The sequence below is a fragment of the Xiphophorus couchianus genome, chromosome 2 (assembly GCF_001444195.1).
Source record: "Xiphophorus couchianus chromosome 2, X_couchianus-1.0, whole genome shotgun sequence".
NCBI classification, from domain to species: domain Eukaryota; kingdom Metazoa; phylum Chordata; class Actinopteri; order Cyprinodontiformes; family Poeciliidae; genus Xiphophorus; species Xiphophorus couchianus.
Window position 1 is genome coordinate 4324190 of NC_040229.1, and position 18440 is coordinate 4342629.

The 18440-nt window shown below is 48.7% G+C and overlaps 3 protein-coding genes across 7 annotated transcripts in view; all 3 read left to right on the plus strand.

Annotated features, from left to right (window-relative positions):
- Positions 1-967: 967 nt before the first annotated feature.
- Positions 968-18337, plus strand: cotl1 (coactosin-like F-actin binding protein 1). Of its 2 annotated transcripts, XM_028006160.1 has the most exons (4): positions 1033-1481; positions 2040-2122; positions 3497-3654; positions 3744-5071. In XM_028006160.1, exons 1-4 carry the CDS (start codon positions 1405-1407, stop codon positions 3852-3854), a joined length of 429 nt encoding a protein of 142 aa, XP_027861961.1. In that variant the 5' UTR covers positions 1033-1404; the 3' UTR covers positions 3855-5071. The 2 variants fall into 2 exon arrangements, with proteins under 2 accessions (XP_027861970.1, XP_027861961.1); XM_028006169.1 differs by lacking the exons at positions 3497-3654; positions 3744-5071 and adding an exon at positions 18229-18337 and having other exon boundaries at positions 968-1481; positions 2040-2219.
- Positions 9167-15981, plus strand: meak7 (MTOR associated protein, eak-7 homolog). 4 transcript variants are annotated; one of them, XM_028005896.1, is made up of 9 exons: positions 9167-9626; positions 9899-10042; positions 10834-11082; positions 11148-11292; positions 11375-11586; positions 11975-12161; positions 13419-13537; positions 13992-14171; positions 14566-15981. In XM_028005896.1, the coding sequence occupies exons 2-9, from the start codon at positions 9905-9907 to the stop codon at positions 14692-14694; spliced, it is 1359 nt and encodes a 452-aa protein (XP_027861697.1). In that variant the 5' UTR covers positions 9167-9626; positions 9899-9904; the 3' UTR covers positions 14695-15981. The 4 variants fall into 4 exon arrangements, with proteins under 4 accessions (XP_027861697.1, XP_027861698.1, XP_027861695.1 ...); XM_028005897.1 differs by having other exon boundaries at positions 9167-9487; XM_028005895.1 differs by having other exon boundaries at positions 9168-9538.
- The window catches only part of plcg2 (phospholipase C, gamma 2), a 69547-nt gene continuing 67937 nt past the window's right edge, over positions 16831-18440 (plus strand). The window contains exon 1 of the mRNA XM_028005673.1: positions 16831-17612. The gene's annotated coding sequence lies outside the window, so the exon portion shown is untranslated. The remainder of the gene's footprint in view (positions 17613-18440) is intronic.

Sequence of the window (18440 nt, forward strand, 5' to 3'; positions counted from 1 at the left end):
TGTTGGGTTGCCGTAGGTGTTGGGTTGCTGTAGGTGTTGGGTTGCCGTAGATGTTGGGTTGCTGTAGATGTTGGGTTGCTGTAGGTGTTGGGTTGCCGTAGATGTTGGGTTGCCGTAGTTGTTGGGTTGGTGTAGATCAGGGGTCCCCAAACTTTCTCCTGTGAGGGCCACATAACTTGTCCCTTCTCTGATGGGGGGCCGGGGTCATTTTGTAACAGAAAAAGTGTGACGATTGTAAGAGTGCTAAACATAAAAATGTATTGTTTTTCAGAAAGCACAATCAAATAACCTTTTCTGGATTCTTCAGAGAACAAAAGTCAGGAAATAACACTATTTATGAAATAAATAATAACCAAATAACACTGGGTTCTCCACATAAAAAAAGGGTTACGGTCAATTATATGCATGTATAAAATAGTTACAAACTAATAGTTAATAATAAATAAAGTTCATTACTAAGGAACATTTTATTGCAAAAGTCCAACTTATCAAATAAAAATGCACATATATGAAAATACTCTGGTATTGTTCAGGGGGCCGGACCAAATGTGGAGGCGGGCCGCATCTGGCCCGCGGACCGTAGTTTGGGGACCACTGGTGTAGGTGTTGGGTTGCCGTAGATGTTGGGTTGGTGTAGATCTGCAGATTACTATAATTTCCCTGTGATGTAATTGATGCCAAGTCGTGTTTGTGGTTCTGTCAGGTATTGTAAATAACCCTGGAGCGTTCTTAATGTTTGAGTTATTGTTTCCATAAAGTTTCTGTGGATTGGTGGTTTCACGGTTTGTCTTTGTGGATTTCATCATAAACATCAAGTTGAGTTTAAACTGTTCACATTCAGCTTTTTGACAAATAATCAGGATATTATTAAAGAGTTTGGAGTTTTTCCTTCTTCTTTATGGCAACATTGCAAACAAAAACCAGATAACCAAATAATATTCAAAATGTTTTTAATTTTAGTGTAATCATGATCATCAGTCAAATATTCAGCTCGAATGATCGAAATTGTTAATAAACCCGAGTCTTTATTTGAGTCGGTCTCTTCAGATTTCTTGTGGACTTTATTTTGAAGAATCCGTCCCGGAAGGTGTGTTTGCGTGTTGGCGCAGCTTGACAGCGCCCCCTGGAGACGCCGAGCGGCCAGAAGGAGGAGGTGATCGCGTCTCGTGCCTGCAGCCTGGTTGACTAACAGCACCAACGCCCATAAAGTGGACCCATCCAGGAAATGAAGACACTTTCTAGCAGAAGCGCCGCTTCGTCCCGTTAACTCAGCGACTCCCGCCGCGCCGCACCGCCACTCGTTTTCTCCCGCACACTCCCGTCCTCCTCTCAGCATCCTCCGCTCTACTCAGCTGCTGTTTCAACCCGGTTCCGTCCAATTTAGTTGTATTTTCCTCCAGAACCATGACGACCCAGATCGATAAAGAGGCCTGCAGAGAAGCTTACAACCAAGTTCGGGACGACAACACGGAGACCAGCTGGTGAGTCCATTCAGAAAAAACACATTTTGCTCTTTATTCTCTAAAAATCTGTCACGGACATAAAGCGGGCCAGAATCGAAACCATCGACTAGTTCGAAGTTCTTCGGCTTGTCAAACCTTTTTATTTCATGTAATCAGGGCGAAACCTTTAATTTGGGTTTTGGGTTTAAATCTGAGCGGCTTCATTCACACAAAGCGGATTCTGAAGCTGGAGATTAGAGGAGCTCGGATTGTTTCTGCCTCATTAATTCACAGATTTGATTAGAAACAAAGAACCGCACCTGCTGCTTCACCTCCTAACGCAGCTTCCCGATTCCGGTCCGGTTCCGGCTGCCAGCGGCCCGGTTCTGGTGCTGGGGAGGCCCAGCGGGGCAGAACTAATTCACTTTGTCCTGTATTCTTGGAGCTTTAGGCTGTGACGTCACAGGAACCATTCTAGGAGGGGGGATCCCGACCATCACCTGGACCCATTCTGGAGTCAGAACCAGAACCCAGCTGATCTCTGACTGGTGACATTCGGTGATTCGGTGCAGTAACGACATGCTGCTGTTCCTGCAGGGCTGCGTTCAAGTACGAAGGTTCCACCATCGTCCCGGCGGGCGTGGGGTCCAACTACCAGGACTTCAAGGAGCTGTGCACAGGTGAGCTGGGAGCCAGGTGTTCAGTGATCCAGGTGTTCAGTGACCGTGATGCTGCGGCCCGGTTCTGCTGCATCACTTCCTGCTCAGCGGCTCTCGGGTCTCTGAGCTCCTTATTTAGCAGCGAGTCGCTGAGAGGGAGGAGCCAATCAGATCCTGGAGAGCAGCAGGAAGTGATGACAGCAGAGCAGGAAGTGATGACGGCTCAGCTCAGAGCAGGTTCCTTCTCACACTGTCTGGGATGTTAAACCCACTGCTTGGTTCCAGAACCGGTACCAGAACCCGACCGGCGAGCCTCCAGCTTTTAGATTTAATTTTCACATTTTGAATATTTCAGTTTTTATTTTGTTTGAAAAGCGAAATGTGAAACGTTGCCTCAAGGCTGGAGGAGGTCCAGGTTCTTAGAGGTTCTGGTTCTGGTTTGTGTGAGATGAATCAAGGAAAACAGGTCCTGGCTGTGATGCCTTTAAGGAACAGGAGAAAATTGGACTTTTTAGTTTTTTAATAGAAACTGTCAGGAGAATCTGTCCCGGTTCTGGTTCTGCTGCCTCATCGGCTCCCTGCTGCTTCCTTCGAGTTGGGGGCGGAGCCACGAAACAGGAAGTGCCTGAAGAAGTACAGGCGGTGGAGGGATTGGGTTGGGCTGCGGGGTTCTGTTGGTTCTGGTTCCTCAATCTATGACAGAAACAGGAATAATGAACGAGCTGCTCCGATCTGGTGATTCGGTGTTCTGACCCGGTCCAGTAGTTCTGCTGTTTGATGGAGGTTCTGGAAGCTTCTACTGGACCGGGTCGGAACCTCTGAGCTCAAACTGCTTCAGATATTTCAGTCGTTTCTCCAGATAACCTCCAGGGAGTTCTGGCTCTGACCCGGATACTGATCCGATGAGAACAGCTGCCTTGGATCCAGGTTCCGGTTTCTCCGGGTTCAGTTGGTCAGCCCGCCTGGTTCTGCTGGTTCTGGAGCCACATGGCTGGTGTGTTAGCCTGCACTACCGCCATCAGACTCCTGGTGGCGCTGCTTCGCTCTCCTCAGCAACAGGTGGGGGAGGAGCAGGACTGGAGAAAACTGACTCCGGACCGGGACCAGAACCGGGTCTGTGTCCGGCTCCAGTTTGTGACGGCTGTTTTCATTCTGCTTTGAATCTGGATCATCTGTATTTACAATGATTCGGATCCAGATTCGGATCTGCTGAACTCGGACTTGGACCGAGTCGCGCTGAAACAACCTGAATTTAACGTAATGCTGCAGATCCAGAACAGGAATGAGAATCCGGTTCCGGTTCTGATGTTTCCGGACCCAGCTGGTGGTTCGGATCAGACTGGTGTTAGTTGGGTGGGAGTTCTGCAGAACCGCTCACGTTCTCCTCGTCCCCAGATGACATCCCCCTGTTCGGCTTCGTCCGCTTCACGACGGGCGACGCCTTGAGCAAGCGGGCCAAGTTCACGCTCATCACCTGGATCGGCGAGCGCGTCGGCGGCCTGCAGCGCGCCAAGATCAGCACCGACAAGACGCTCGTCAAGGACGTGGTGCAGGTAGGAACCGGGGGAACCGGGCCCAGAGCAGAACCAGCTGCTTGTCGGTACCCCGATGTTTCTTTTAACCGCAACTCTGTTCTCTGCAGAACTTTGCCAAGGAGTTCATGATCAGCGAGCCGCGGGAACTGGAGGAGGAATACTTGCGCTCCGAGCTGAAGAAGGCCGGCGGCGCCAACTACGACGCTCAGGCCGAGTAGAGGAGGTCCAGTGGAGGGAACCGGGTCGGGGAACGGGGTGCGGTTGGACTCGGGGTCTGGGGGGAGGGAGTGTTGGGGCAGGGCTGCTACCTCTCAGGAAGGGAGAGAGCACAGATGACCACTAGTTTTTTACACCGCTTGATGAAAACTTGATCCTACAGGAAACGCCGTCTGCTTCGTGTCGTCTGTCTGGTGCTTATATCCCCACTTTAACCTGTTGATACCAGAAACAACTTTCTGCACCTGCTAAAGGAAGAGCTTTTACTGGAGAAGCTGGGATTAGTGGGCGCTAAATGCTAGCCTAGCTTATCTTAGCACCAAAACTGGAAATCGGGGATCCAGCCTGGAGCTTCAGTCTTAGGTTTATTTTGCTTCCATCGGTCTTATAAAAATGATTCTCAACCATTTTTTCCACTTCTTGATGTAAAGCTAACATTGTTAGCTGAAATTGCTAATGTTCTGACAAAGCTAACAGCTGGAGCCCCAAGGTCTTAAAGGGATAGTTCATGTTATGTGACTAGGGTTCTGGGAAGTGTGTATGAGTGGTTATTATCTTCATCACAGGAGAGTCTTCAGCTTAAGTTTTCTTCTGAACGTTTCCATGTGACAACAATTTACAGCAAACTACATGTTTTCTTAAACTTTATAAAAATATTTAGTTTGGACTTGTTTTAAAATCTCTAGCCATTAGCTGTAGCCTGTGGAGGAAGCTAGCCTGTAAAGTAATATAGTTGGTACCCATAAGTGCTCCGTAGAACCCCATTTCATCCTATTCATTTGAAGTGAAGCAAATGAGGCATTTAGGTTTGTTACTGAACTAAAAGCAGGTTTTATCGGCACCTTAAAGAAACCCGTCATCCAGGCCTCTGAGGTTCATCAACACGCCGCAGGCTCAGCTGGGCCTGACCTCTGACCTGGACCAGCTCACCCAGGACAGAACCCGCCTCCATCTTCAGAGGCCTGCAGCCGCTAGCTGTTAGCTTTAGCTCCTGTGTTGCCATGGAGACCAGCAGCTGCTTCAGGACTCACTCTGAAAATGCAGATCGGTTCATGCAAACGGTGATGCGGCTGCCTTAGTGGAGAGAGGTGCATCATGGGAGCTGGAAGACGCTGCGCTGTGATTGGCTGCTCCTGCAGGATGTGAGGCGCTTGGTTTTATTCTGTTTCAACTCTCCCTGCCCCAAGAATAAAGAAAAAGAATCATTTTTCTGTCTTTATTAGTTTCTACAAGAGTTTTATTGTTTTCATTTTTCTATCTTTTATCATTGGTGAAGATTTTCCAAAACAAAAACATGCAAAAAAGAAAACAGAAACAAGTCATTTCAAAATAAAATTTGATGTTTGGATTTTCCAGATTCTCTCTGTGTGTCTGAATCTCAATTTAAGGTCTTATGTCTGCTGATCTTCCAGGTTGGATTCTAAGTCATGAAGCTGCTTGTGGTTTGCAACAGACACCAAGGTCACACAAAAGGTCAAACATTTATAAATACATTAATATCATAGTGTACAGTTTAACAGAAATATCGTCTTCATGATCCAAAGGAAGTGGAACAGAATATAATGACTTTAGCATAAAACATACATGTGCAATAACAGCAGAGAAGTAAAACAGTAAGTTTTTCCTCAGGAGGAAAATTCAGGTGTAACATCAGCAAAGTATCATAAAACATGAAAAATAAAAACAAATAAAATAATATCCAGTAAAGCGAGGATTTTAAAATCAAAAGTTGAATTTTACCAAAAATTCAACTTTTACACTCAAAAAACTTTTTTTTATTTTTTATTAGATCATTGACAATAAGAGAAAATAAAAACTGCAGGGGTTTGAATACTAATGCAGTTTGGTGGAGGCAGCGATGGTTGGAATCTAACAGCTGCAGGAAGAATCTGCAGCAACGCTGCTTATTGAGCTACTGAGTCCTGATGACACGACACTGTTAGATTTATTAAGTTAAATTCTGTTATGTATTTTTGTTTTGTGTAGGACTTGGAGCAGGCGGCCTGTAACGGTTGCTTTCTGTTTGTTCTCGTCAGAATAAATCAAGAAATCATCCATTTTAAAGACAAACTGTGTCACAGCCTGATCAATCAATAAAACCAGCACAACGCAGAAAGGCTCCGGTTACTCTGCATCAGAATCAGTGGTTAGCTGCAGTAACTAGCGGGCTAACGGGCAGATGGTCCGGTCAGAGACGCAGCTCTGCATGCAAAGGGAATGTTGGCATGCAGAACCTGTGGGAGTCCGAACAAGGACCGGCAGAACGTTGCTGCATTCCTCGGGCCGCCTCCTTCCCGCAGCAGGCCCCACACGCCACAGCAATCACAGCCCGGCTATTGTTCTGGAGCCGACCCAAACCAGAGTCTGGCTTGTTTTGTGGGGAAAGTTGCTCCTTTCTGGTTCTTGAACCAAAACTGGGTCTCTGTCCATCAGATGAACAATGGTTGCTATGTGCGGCTGTAGCACCGTGCTGCAGTAGCATCGTGCGGCATTAGCAACGTGCCGCAGTAGCATCGTGCGGCATTAGCACCGTGCCGCAGTAGCATCGTGCGGCATTAGCAACGTGCCGCAGTAGCATCGTGCGGCATTAGCATCGTGCGGCATTAGCATCGTGCAGCATTAGCAACGTGCCGCAGTAACATCGTGCGGCATTAGCATCGTGCGGCATTAGCAACGTGCCGCAGTAGCATCGTGCGGCATTAGCACCGTGCTGCAGTAGCATCGTGCAGCATTAGCACCGTGCAGCATTAGCACCGTGCCGCAGTAGCATCGTGCAGCATTAGCATCGTGCAGCATTAGCATCATGCAGCATTAGCAACTTGCCACAGTAGCATCGTGCAGAATTAGCAACGTGCCGCATTAGCATCGTGCGGCATTAGCAACGTGCGGCATTAGCATCGTGCAGCATTAGCAACGTGCCGCAGTAACATCGTGCGGTATTAGCATCGTGCGGCATTAGCAACGTGCCGCAGTAGCATCGTGCGGCATTAGCACCGTGCTGCAGTAGCATCGTGCAGCATTAGCATCGTGCAGCATTAGCACCGTGCCGCAGTAGCATCGTGCAGCATTAGCATCGTGCAGCATTAGCATCATGCAGCATTAGCAACTTGCCACAGTAGCATCGTGCGGCATTAGCATCGTGCAGCATTAGCATCGTGCGGCATTAGCATCGTGCCGCAGTAGCATCGTGCAGAATTAGCAACGTGCCGCAGTAGCACCGTGTGGCATTAGCACCGTGCTGCAGTAGCATCGTGCAGCATTAGCATCGTGAAGCATTAGCACCGTGCGCAGTAGCATCGTGCAGCATTAGCATCGTGCGGCATTAGCATCATGCCGCAGCAGCACCGTGCGGCATTAGCAACGTGCTGCAGTAGCATCGTGCGGCATTAGCATCGTGCCACAGTAGCATCGTGCGGCATTAGCATCGTGCAGCATTAGCATCGTGCCACAGTAGCATCGTGCAGCATTAGCATCATGCTGCAGTAGCATCGTGTGGCATTAGCAACTTGCAGCATTAGCACCTTGCAGCTGTAGAAACGTGCGGCTGTAGCATCGTGCACCATTAGCACCATGCCGCAGTAGCACTGTGCCGCAGTAGCATCGTGCGGCATTAGCAACCTGCTGCAGCAGCACCGTGCGGCATTAGCAACCTGCTGCAGCAGCATCGTGCGGCATTAGCATCATGCCGCAGCAGCACCGTGCGGCATTAGCAACGTGCTGCAGTAGCATCGTGCGGCATTAGCACCGTGCAGCTGAAGAACCGTGCGGCTGTAGCATCATGTAGCATTAGCACGTGGGTTCAGGATCCTCTGAGCTGCTGCTCTCAGAACTACCAGAATGAGGAAGTCTGCAAACAGAAAGACTATCAACTCGGCAGAAACGTGTTGCTGCACGCAGCTCTAGCTGCAGGGTGACGAGACGCAGGCGGCAGCAGCTCAGGTTTTCCTCACAGCTGGTTGGGAATCTGCTCAGTCGTCCAGATTCTGACTTGCTGGCGGCAGCAGGAGGAGAGACAGGAAGTAGAAAACCATTCTCAGGTTCAAAACCGCAGAATCCTCCGATCTGCTCTGCACAGTTAGAAATATCAATGTTGTGCTGCTCCATCAGCAGCAGCTCCTCTGGACAGGTGGAGGTCAGAGGTCAGCGACTACAGAGAGCCACTTCTGCTTTTCAAGCTTCTCATTCAAATGAAGGATTTCCTGTTGAGCGGCTCAGCAGAGAGTTTTACCATATAAGGACTCAGATGAGGCAGGAAGCCGAAAGACGAGTCCTCACCTGCAGAGAGGCGAGGCCAGAGCCGGGCCCAGCCAATCAGCTGTTGTGGCTCCGCAACAGGGAGGCAGTCAGCTAGACTGACTGGGTTAACTGGGTTTAACTGGGTCTGACGGCCGTTGGGACGTCATTCAACCCGCAACCTGTCTGATTTCAACTTTTCACATCACAAACAGCAAAGTAAAACTTGGACTGGGAGTAGAAAGATTAATTTCCACAAATAAAGATCTGAAAAGTGCGGTGTGCACTTTATTCAACCTCTAAATGAATAAATCACCTGATCAGTTCCAGAGTCCAGCTGGTTCTGGTTCTGGTCTCAGAGCTCATCTAGAGAACATCCATCTCCATGGTGACAAAGATGGGCTGGTGGGATCGGAGCTGTGGAACCAGTAACTATTTTCCTTCGGTCTTTATGTTGCTATGGTGATGATTATCCTATAATCCCCAGCATGATGCTGCCTAGTCCGGATCGGGGGCAATGCAGGTAATGGACTTTACTGCTGAATGAACACCTGATGGAGAACCGGGCAAGTATGACCTTTGACCCCCCCCCCCTTTCCCCGACACCTCATCACCAGGAAACAGCCCGCTCTCAGCGCTCGCGCCGCATCTCATGCCCATATAAGGCATCGTTGAGCGGCTGCCCGACCCGCCGCAGCTCCACGCCGCCCTCTGCTGCTGGAGGAAGGAACTGCACCTCATGCTTTCTGCTAAGCTTCTGAAATGATTTTTAAATAATTAGTTTGCAAATGTCTGATGAGTTTGTGTTTTTTGAGTAAATTTAAGTTGATTCATTTTATGATCCTGCCGCATAATTTCTGTTCAGCGGGATTTATTTTGGTTTGGTGATGAGCGTTTTGAGGTTTCTTTGCTTCTTTTGTGTCATAATTTCACTAAATTAAAACTACAACTCTTGATTTGGAGAAAATTACATCCAAACTGTCATTTTAAAAGACTATTCATACATTTGAGCAGTGCGGCTCCGAAGTCCCACCTGCACACCTGGCAGTTCAACACACTGCGCCATCTGCTGACCGTTCGTGGAACTGGACGCCGACATGAGCTGAATATCTGCAGATTTCATGTTTTTTTTAAAAAGATCAAAAAGGAAAATCAAATAAAGATTTTTCCTAAACAAACCTTTTCATCCTTCAAGCTGCTTTCTGATCCGGAAACAGGAGCTGACCCACTTTCAGCAACACCGGAACCGAACAGATCTCATTCTGCTCCTGAACGCAGCCCTGCTGGGCCCCGCCCCCAAGCGCCCAATCAGAGCCCGGCAAGTGGGAAGCGGAGCCCTGTGATTGGCTGCTGCCGGGTGAAGCAGCCTCCTCCTCCCTCCATCCAAGGCTGCGGATCTGAGGTGAGGGACTCGCTCTGCGTGGCGGGTCTGATCTTCCCCACATAGCTGCAGGTGTGTGCGGGACGCTCAGGTGGAAACGCTCATCTGATGAAAGTCATTGATCGGTCGGGCTGTGACGTCACTCAGGCCGCCGTGGCAGGTAGAAGGTGTCCGGCCGCTTGGGAGGGAAAGGAGCGGCTGGTAAACAGGAAGTCATGTGACTCAGAGAGAGATGGAGAAGGGAGAGGGGGGGGCTATCTGGATCACGTGACCAGGGGGTCAGGGGGGTCACGTGATCCCCCTGGTCACATTCCTGCTGATGTTTCACCAAACAGATACAGTTTCCCTCCATGGAGGGCGTGAAAACCTTTTCTCTGCCCAGGCTGAAATGTTTGTTCTCACATGAATGTTGTCTGGTTGCCCATCATGCAGAGCATCATGGGTAATAGCGACAGCGTGATGGTGCAGAAGCGGATGGCCCGGTTCCGTCCAGAGGAGCGGTCCATGATCGACGGCGCGTTTGAGCGTCTGCAGGCCGGCGGCCCGGGGAAGACGCTCCAGCTGGAGGCGCTGCAGGTGAGAGGTGGCTGAAGGTCGTCCTTCCACTAACAGTTCTTGGGTCGGGAACCCGGAGGAACTTCTAACTGGTTCTAAAGAGTCCAGTAGGTTCATGAAGGTGACCTTTGACCTGGGTCCACCAGAATGCTGCAGCTGCTGCACAAACAATAATAATCCTCAGCAGAGACATGGTGACATGTTTAATATTAATGAGCTTCTGACGGAGGACGCCCCCTGGTGGACAGAAATAGAAAACCTTCATTCTGGAGGACGATGATGATGAAGAACATTGATCATAAATAAATCTGATTTCATTTATTACATTTATCATCCTTAATTAAACCAATCAGCCAATCAGATGAAGCCGATTAAAATAAACAAACTCAATGTTTTCTTCGTCGTTCATCCAGTGGGACCTGAGGGTTCAGAGGTCATGGGGTCAACCTGTCAAATATTCCGTGAAATTAGAGATTAAATTAAATTATTCTTTAATCTGTCAGTTTGACACCTGGAGGAGAATCCAGATGAGATGAAGAAGCAGTGAGGAAGAGGAGGGCTTTGATTCATCATTATTGATTATTGATTTAAATATTAGATTTTCTATGTGATACATTTAATAAATTCAAGAGTTATCTTCAAATCTATGACAAAAATCAGCAGAAATAAATGTAGTGAATAATAATATTAAAGCTGTAGCAATAGCAGGAACCCAGAACTTTGGACCTGACCCGGTTCTGCTGGTCCTGACCCGGTCCGGCCCGGTGTAGAACCTGGGTCTCATCCAGCGTTGTCCTCTTCTTGTCCTGCAGGCGTCCCTGGGGGCCCTGGTCCCTGTCGCCATGGTGACCAGGACGTTCTGGGGCCTGTGCAGCATCAAGCCGGGACGGGCGGAACCGGGCCGGGCCGGCGCCGCCCCGGGGCCGGACCGAGAGCAGCTGACGGTTTTCCTGGCAGATGTCCTGCGGGGGACGGCAGAGGAGCGCGCGCCGCTGGTCATGGCCATGTCCCACAATGCAGCGGGGCGGCCGCAGGCGGTCAGCTGCCAGCAGGTGGCGGCGGTGAGTAGGAAGGGGAGGGGGGCAGGAAGTGATGTCGAGTGGAGGCTCATGGCTGTGATCCGTAGTTCCTGGAGGACCTGATCACTGCTGTAGTTCACATCCTGACCAGCAGGGGGCGCCTGCAGGGCTGGAGGCCGCAGCAGATGGGCGACACGGCACTGGGGGTCAAGCTGCTGGCCGAGCAGATGACCTCTGACCTCAGACCGTCAGGTAAGTTCCAGCTCCAGGACTCCGCCCCCTTTCCGTCTGACCTCGCCCCTTTCCATCTGACCCCGCCCCTCTCTGTCCTCAGACCCGGCGACCTGCGACCTGTCCTGTCTGGAGGACTGGGTCTTCCGGGTGTCCCAGGTCTCCCAGTACCTGGAGGTTCTGGTGGCCGAGGGCCTGAACGTTTCCCTGAGCGGCCGGACGGCGCCGGACCTGCTGCCGCCGTGCCGGGACACGGACTGGACCCACCTGACCGTCCTGCTGGATGTACCCACGCTCATGTTCCTGGCTCCACAGGTCAGTCAGAACCAGGACCAGAACCAGAACCAGGACCAGGATCAGAACCAGAGACTAAAGTCTCAAATCAGAGAAACTCATCCAGGCTTTTGTTTCTCTTTAGTGGCTTTGATTCCTGCAGCAGCGTCTTCACAGGTCTGATTGACAACCCAACGGTCCAGAACCTGCTGCTGGAGTTCTGACTAGAACCAGGAGGATAGAGACACCACCCGGTTCTACATCATCTAGTTCTACACCACCCAGTTTATATATCACTGAACAGAATAAAGATCTGCTGCTGGATCAACCTGCTGGTTCTGGTTGTGGTTCTGCTCTGCAGTCAGAACCGGGCCGATACTTACCCAGCTACCTTCCCTGGTTCTCAGTAACCGTGTCCGTCTCTCCCCAGCTGCCAGACGGCTGCAGCGCCCCCTGGAGGCTGGTCTTTTCCACGCAGCTGCACGGGGAGAGCTTCACCAAGATGGCCGCCGCTCTGCAACACCACGGGCCCACGATGCTGCTGCTGCGGGACACCCGGGGCCACGTGTTCGGGGGCTACGCCTCCACCGCCTGGGAGCTCAAGCCCCAGTTCCAGGGTAGGAAGCCCGCTGGGTCAGAACCGGTCCTGGTGTTGGGACCAGCAGGACAAATTGGACCTCAGCTGGACTCTGGAGCTCCAGATGTTCCTAAGACGCTGAGATGCTGATCCTGTTTGGGTCCGCTTTAGGTTCTGTCACCAGTGCAGTCACCTTCATCATCATCATTATTCTTCCTCCTAATGCAGAGCCAGTCGCTCCGTTTTCGATCACAGGGTTAAAATGAACGTTTCCTCAGCAGCCAGAGGAGATCAAAGTGATGAATCGTTTCCTGTAACTCGGCCAGACTTTGATCCTGGAAAGGATTTTAATACTGACGGTTGTCATGACGACTGCAGCCAAATATCAAACTGTTGCAACATCAGGTTTATATCAGATCGCGTCCAAAAAAAAAAAAAATCACAAATGATTCTTCTTCAGACTTAAGTCGAGAAATGATTGTTGAATCGGCTGCAGTGCGCCCCCTGGTGGCCAGGCGCTTTACTAACTGAACTCAGCGTCACCGTGAGGAATAATAAAAACAGAAACAGGAAAAATGAGTCACATTTCTATTCAACAACCAACAGCTTCTGTGTTGTTGAGACTAAAGAAAAGCCAAAGAAGCAGAGCTGGGTTAAAGGTCGGCCATTTTGCCGCCAGTGTTTTAAATATGGCTACTGCTAATAAAAAAATGTAGGTAAAAGTATGTCTACGTTCAATATCTATGAAAAGTTTTCACCCTTTTATTGCTTTAACTAATCAATTATGAGTTAAGAAACTTTCATAAGTGAGTCGGTGTTTAGTATCGGCACCTCTGGACTCATCTGGACGTCCTACCTACTGAAACACTTGGAGAGGACAGCTGGGAACAGGTCTGGGCTTTAACTAGGCCAGTCCAGAATGTTGTTGCCTCTGAAGCTGACTGCTAAAGAACCAGCAGCTGTTGCCATGGTGACCTGTTGTCCTCTCCTGACACTTAGTCAATAAAGGCTAATTAAGTTGATCATGATTAATTGACAGAAAGGATGAATAGTTTTCATAGTGCATGTTAAATATCTTCATGGTGAAACATGAGGAGGCTGAGCAGAGACAGGAAGTGACCAGCTGCACTTCCTGGACCAGATTGCTTGATGAAGGCAGACCGATGGCGGCCATTTTGGCTCTGCTCAGCTGGAGGCAGAAAGCCACACAGCCAGGAAGTGTCTCTGCTCTTTTGAATATGGTAGACAGGAGCATGATGGTGTATGTGTGTGTGTGTGTGTGTGTGTGCGTGCGCAGGTGACTCCAGATGCTTCCTGTTCTCGGTTTTCCCCACTCTGAGGGTTTACACGGCAACAGGATACAACGAACACTTCATGTACCTGAACCAGCACCAGCAGACGATGCCCAACGGACTGGTGAGACTGGGCCCAGTGGAGCGGAGCCGCTTCACGCTCCGGCACCGCTGTGACCTCACAGACAGGAAGTCACAGCGGCAGCTGAAAACAACCGGGCTTCATGATGAGCACCTGAAGCTGCTGGAGGAGCTGCACTCAGATGTTTAATCTATAAATCGGCTAATTAAACAGCGTCTGCTCTGCTGCGACATGTTTAGCACTGAGGTGTGTCAAATTTACAGGTGTACCAGAAACACAGGAACACAAAGGTTCCTGCTCAGAACTTTGGATGTAAGAAAGACAACAACAAAAGTGACACTGACTGCGTTAAAATTTTGAACGAGTTAAAATCTATGTGATGAATTAATGTCAACTAACTTGTTAAAGTCCCAGTCTACCTCTGTCAGGTGACCCTTCAGGCTATGGGGAGGTCAAACTGCTGGTTGCCATGGTAACGGTCTGCTCCTCCCCTTAGGGCATGGGGGGTCAACACGACTACTTTGGCCTGTGGCTGGACAGCGACTTCGGCCGCGGTCACAGCCGCGCTCGCCCCAAATGCACGACGTACGGAAACCCGCAGCTGTCGGCCGACGAGGACTTTGTCCTGGACGCTGTGGAGGTTTGGGCCGCAAGGAACCTGCCGACGCCGCCCGAGGTATGGAGCGGGACCACAGGACCAAGGTTCCTGAACCAGTTTAAACTGGTCTGAACTGTTTTAAAACCGGTTTAAACTGGTCTGAACAGGTTTAAAATGATTTAAATTGGTTAAAGCCAGTTTAAACTGATTTAAACTGGTTTAAGCTGGTTTAAACTGGTCTGAACTGGTTTAAGTCGGTCTGAACCGGTTTAAACTGGTCTGAACTGTTTTAGAACTGGTTTAAACTGGTCTGAACCGGTTTAAACTGGTCTGAACTGGTTTAAACTGGTTTGAATTGGTTTAGGTTGGTTTAAACTGGTCTGAATTGATTTAAACTGGTTTAAACCGGTTTAAACTGGTCTGAACTGGTTTGTGGTGGTGATGCCATGTTGAGCCGCTCTTGGTGTTTCAGGACGAGGAAGAGGAGGAGGGGAAGAAGAGCATCCTGAAGGTGGATCCGGAGGTCCAGGCCATGATGGAGCTGACGGGGAAGACTCTGCACAGCGAGGGCTTTAATGAGCTGCAGGAAGACTTTGACTAGGCCACGTGCGGCTGCATGGACAGGAGGCAATGCGTTCTGCTTCCTCACCCCCAGGTTGTTGTTCCAGTTGGATCTTCGGCCCCCTTCAGGTCTCCAGGTTGAACTGCAGTTCAGCCCCTCCCCCACCCGTTACTGGCAGCAGTCCTGTTTGCATGCGACTCCCCTGACTGTACAAGAGTTTCTGGATGTTGAATAGTTGATGGTTAATCTGTGAGAATCAGAGTCTTAGGTTTGGTGTCCAAAGTGTGGCCCGGGGCCTTTGTGGTTCTAGAAATGATTTTGTTTGGCCCCTGACCACAAGTCAAGAAATGTAAAAATTTGGCCAATTTCAGTTTCCAAACTGACATTTTGGAAAATATCTGTTTTTCTTTTAATAAGCCAACAGTCCGAAGGTCTTTTTATGTAAAACACAAAACCTGACCAAGTATTTACAGTTTGTAGCACAAAAGTCTTAATAACAAATAAGGCCAATAATTTCACTCATAACGAGACGCTGAAATAATCTGCTAACCTTTTCACCAAATTTTAATGTAAGTTAGTTTTGTCTTATTTCATGTCAGCTGAGATGTTTGCTCTAGAAACTTTAAATACTTGGTCAGATTTAGTGTTTTTTCAGTTTCAACAGATTTCATTAAAAAAACTTTTGTTGAGCAGGTAAAACTAAAAAAGAAAAAAATTTAATAATCACAAATTTTTGCATTTTTAATGCAATGACATTTAGCTGCTTTAAATTAGTCTGTTTTGGCCCCCAGGGCAAAAAGTTTGGGCCCCTGATTCAATGGTTGATGAGTTGAAGCAAAAAGAGCTGCAGCTGCTGCTGACCCGGTCCAGAACCAGTCCAGTACAGAACCTGCCCGGATCCGGCTCCTCGCCTGCTGATGGGTTTTTATGGTTTAAATGAAGAAAGTTTTGGGTTTTCTGCTCAATGAATATTTCTGCAGCGTTTCTTTGGGTTATTTTTTTTATCTTGGGTAATTTAAGAGACAAAAGAGCTTCAGCTGATCTATCTGATGGATTTCTACCTCAAATCTGTTTCAGTCTGAAACTTTCTGCTGGTTTTTCATTGCTTGTGGTTAATACCTTATCCTGTGTGTGTGTGTGTGTGTGTGTGTGTGTGTGTGTGTGGTGATTATTGCAGTGCTGTATCGATGTAGTAAAGGTCCTGATCAACGTGATTTTCTGTCTCTCTTCTCGTTTCTGAGCCGGACGCTTCAGGTGACTGAAGGAGTTTTTATGAAGGAGCATCAGAGGAACAGTGGCAGAATAAAATGCACACCACACTTTTCAGATTTTTATTTGTGATATGAATCTTTCCCCAGTTATGATCTGGTTTGTGGTAAATTCTGTTTTGGCTCTTCTGGTTGATTTCGGGGTGTCAGAGTAAAGGGGCGGTGAATGCCACACCTTTCAGATTTTTGTCCGTTTTCTTCTGGTTCTCGTCACATAAACAAGAACTGGGTCAGAGGGGTGTGAAGACTTTTGCTACAGTTGATTGTGATGAATGACGCTCGGTCAGGGGTCCTTCCTGCAGCCCTGCGTCACAGACTGCTACTGGTGCTGCTGCAGGCGGCCAGCGGCTGAAAGGCTGCCTTGTCTTCCTCCTCTTCCTCTCATGCAAACATCCGAGTTATTCATGCAAATCTCCATTTGACCGTCACATGACAACCTTCTGGGTCCGTTTCCATGGAGACCAGTCAACAGGCCTGGTTCAGAAACTGAAGCTTTACTTCAGAGGTCAGAGGTCAGGAGAACGACTCCGTCATCAGCTTCAATTACATTCATGGACTTTGAGTTTAAACGGGTCAGAAATGTTTGAAATCTTGTTTTAGGTTTTAAAGTTCTGGTCCGGTTCAGCCGTTGATCCAAAAGAACCAAACTAAAAATCCTTTGAGATCTCAAAATATAAAGAGCACTCTAAATAAATTTGGTAACAGTTTATTTGAGCATAAGACTGACATGCCACTGTCATAAACATGAAGGAGTTTTTAGGAATGTTGTCATGAAGTTCAGTAAATTATGACACTTAATGCAAAGTTGCTTCAAAAATCCATTAAAAGTGTCAGAATTTACCGAACATTTCTAAAAACTCCTTCATGTTTATGACAGTGGCATGTCAGTCTTATGCTCAAATAAAGTGTTACCATGAATTCTGTTATTATTATTATTATTATAATAGAGGAAACGTTTCGCGTTGCTGCTGCAGGAACAGCAGAAGGAAAGTTTTTCCACCAGAGGAACAAACAAAGAATCTGAATGAAAAACCATCAGAGGGTTTAATCCGACCTGTTATCAATGATCAATATCTCTGAAATGTCTTGATTGGACTGGAAGGACTTCCAGTCTGAACATGGAGGTAGCGGCACCATCATGCTGTGGGCTGCAGGTCCATTCGGGTTTTTGCTGGAGATGAAGAAGGGCTGTAGTCTTCATCAACACAGAGGAAGGTTCTGGACGGGCCCAGCTGGAACCGAACCGGAAGTGTCCAGTCCAGAACTTTTTGAAGCTGAAAGTGAAATCTGTTTTTCTTTCTAACTTTTGGCTGGCTGATCGTTTTTCACCGCTTCTGATTTTACAGATGAACTTATCGATCAGGTCTCAGCTCCAATATGAGACTTTAAAACCAGAACCAGTGGGACCAGTAGAGCCCAGTAGAAGCATCGCAACATTTATTCTGAAAGCTGCGGGTCAGCCGCGGCTGTGCGGCTCTGCTTTGCATAGATAGCGTCCTCTCTTCCGGAGTGACTGCCTTCATGCCGACGATCCAGTCAACTTTTACTTCCTCGTCGCGCCGCGGATAGAGGAACTGACCGCCCTGCGGCGGCCCGCTCAGTCTGCTCATCCTCCCGCTTCGTTTCACAACGTCGGAACCATGACCCGGTAGCGGAGCGGCGGACCGACCCGACACCGACCGGAGCAAGGTAGGACCGCCCGGCAGCTTCTGGCTGCAGGTGCAGCGGCGGCCGCAGCTTCACCCGCCGCTGCTCTGGTGCGTTCACGGTCTCACCCAGAACCAGGAAGAAAGCGGGCTCATGTCAGCCCAGCTGAGCTTTCTTCTTCTTCTAGCGGTGAGAACCATCGAGCCGTCTCTGGAGACCACGGCAGGAGGCGAGGGGCCCCGGGGCCCCCACCTCCGCTGAAGAGCGGAAAACTGCAGAAGTTTCTCAGGGTTTTCTATCCGGTTTTGTTGTTTGGATCCCTAAATCATCAGGAGTTTATTTCCTGAGAGAAAACATCCAGAAAAGCTGATATGTTCTCACAAATATCAGAATGTCAGATTCAACACAACAACTTTCAATTATTAAGACAAAAACCGACCTGGCTGTGAAAAGTGTTCAGCTTTTGGTGAACTTTGACCCCCTGCTGAATTTATTCAGACACTTTGGAGGGTTTTAGAGCAGCAATGACCAGTGGCAGGTCATTGGACAGCATCTCAGTCAGAGTAACATCCTGACTTTGACTAGGCCACTCTAAAAACTTCCTCCACTCAGACGTTGTTGTTGTTGTTTAGACGTTTGGCCTGCTTCATGCTGCCAGGCCGGTTCTGATGGCTTGTTCCCTTAAACTGAAGGTGACTGGACGTTTGGACCGAACCGGTCCGGGACTTGGTGGTTCAAACAGAAATGATTGACCTCATTTTAAATTCATCACTTATTGATTTATTGGTTATTGTGGCGCCCGAAGTTGCAGCCGTCATCTTCGAGTTCAAATGTTTTCCAATCTGGGGTCAGAGGTCAGTGGCGGTTCTG

What these genes read in the sequence shown, in the direction of transcription:
- meak7 (XM_028005894.1), top strand. Translation starts at nt 9,869, where the DNA reads ATGAATGTTGTCTGGTTGCCCATCATGCAGAGCATCATGGGTAATAGC. An exon ending in CTCTGACCTCAGACCGTCAG is followed by an intron (nt 11,293 to 11,374) that starts GTAAGTTCCAGC and finishes CTCTGTCCTCAG; the next exon opens with ACCCGGCGACCTGCGACCTG. An exon ending in ACCTGCCGACGCCGCCCGAG is followed by an intron (nt 14,172 to 14,565) that starts GTATGGAGCGGG and finishes TTGGTGTTTCAG; the next exon opens with GACGAGGAAGAGGAGGAGGG.
- cotl1 (XM_028006160.1), top strand. Translation starts at nt 1,405, where the DNA reads ATGACGACCCAGATCGATAAAGAGGCCTGCAGAGAAGCTTACAACCAA. An exon ending in GACAACACGGAGACCAGCTG is followed by an intron (nt 1,482 to 2,039) that starts GTGAGTCCATTC and finishes CTGTTCCTGCAG; the next exon opens with GGCTGCGTTCAAGTACGAAG. An exon ending in TCGTCAAGGACGTGGTGCAG is followed by an intron (nt 3,655 to 3,743) that starts GTAGGAACCGGG and finishes TGTTCTCTGCAG; the next exon opens with AACTTTGCCAAGGAGTTCAT.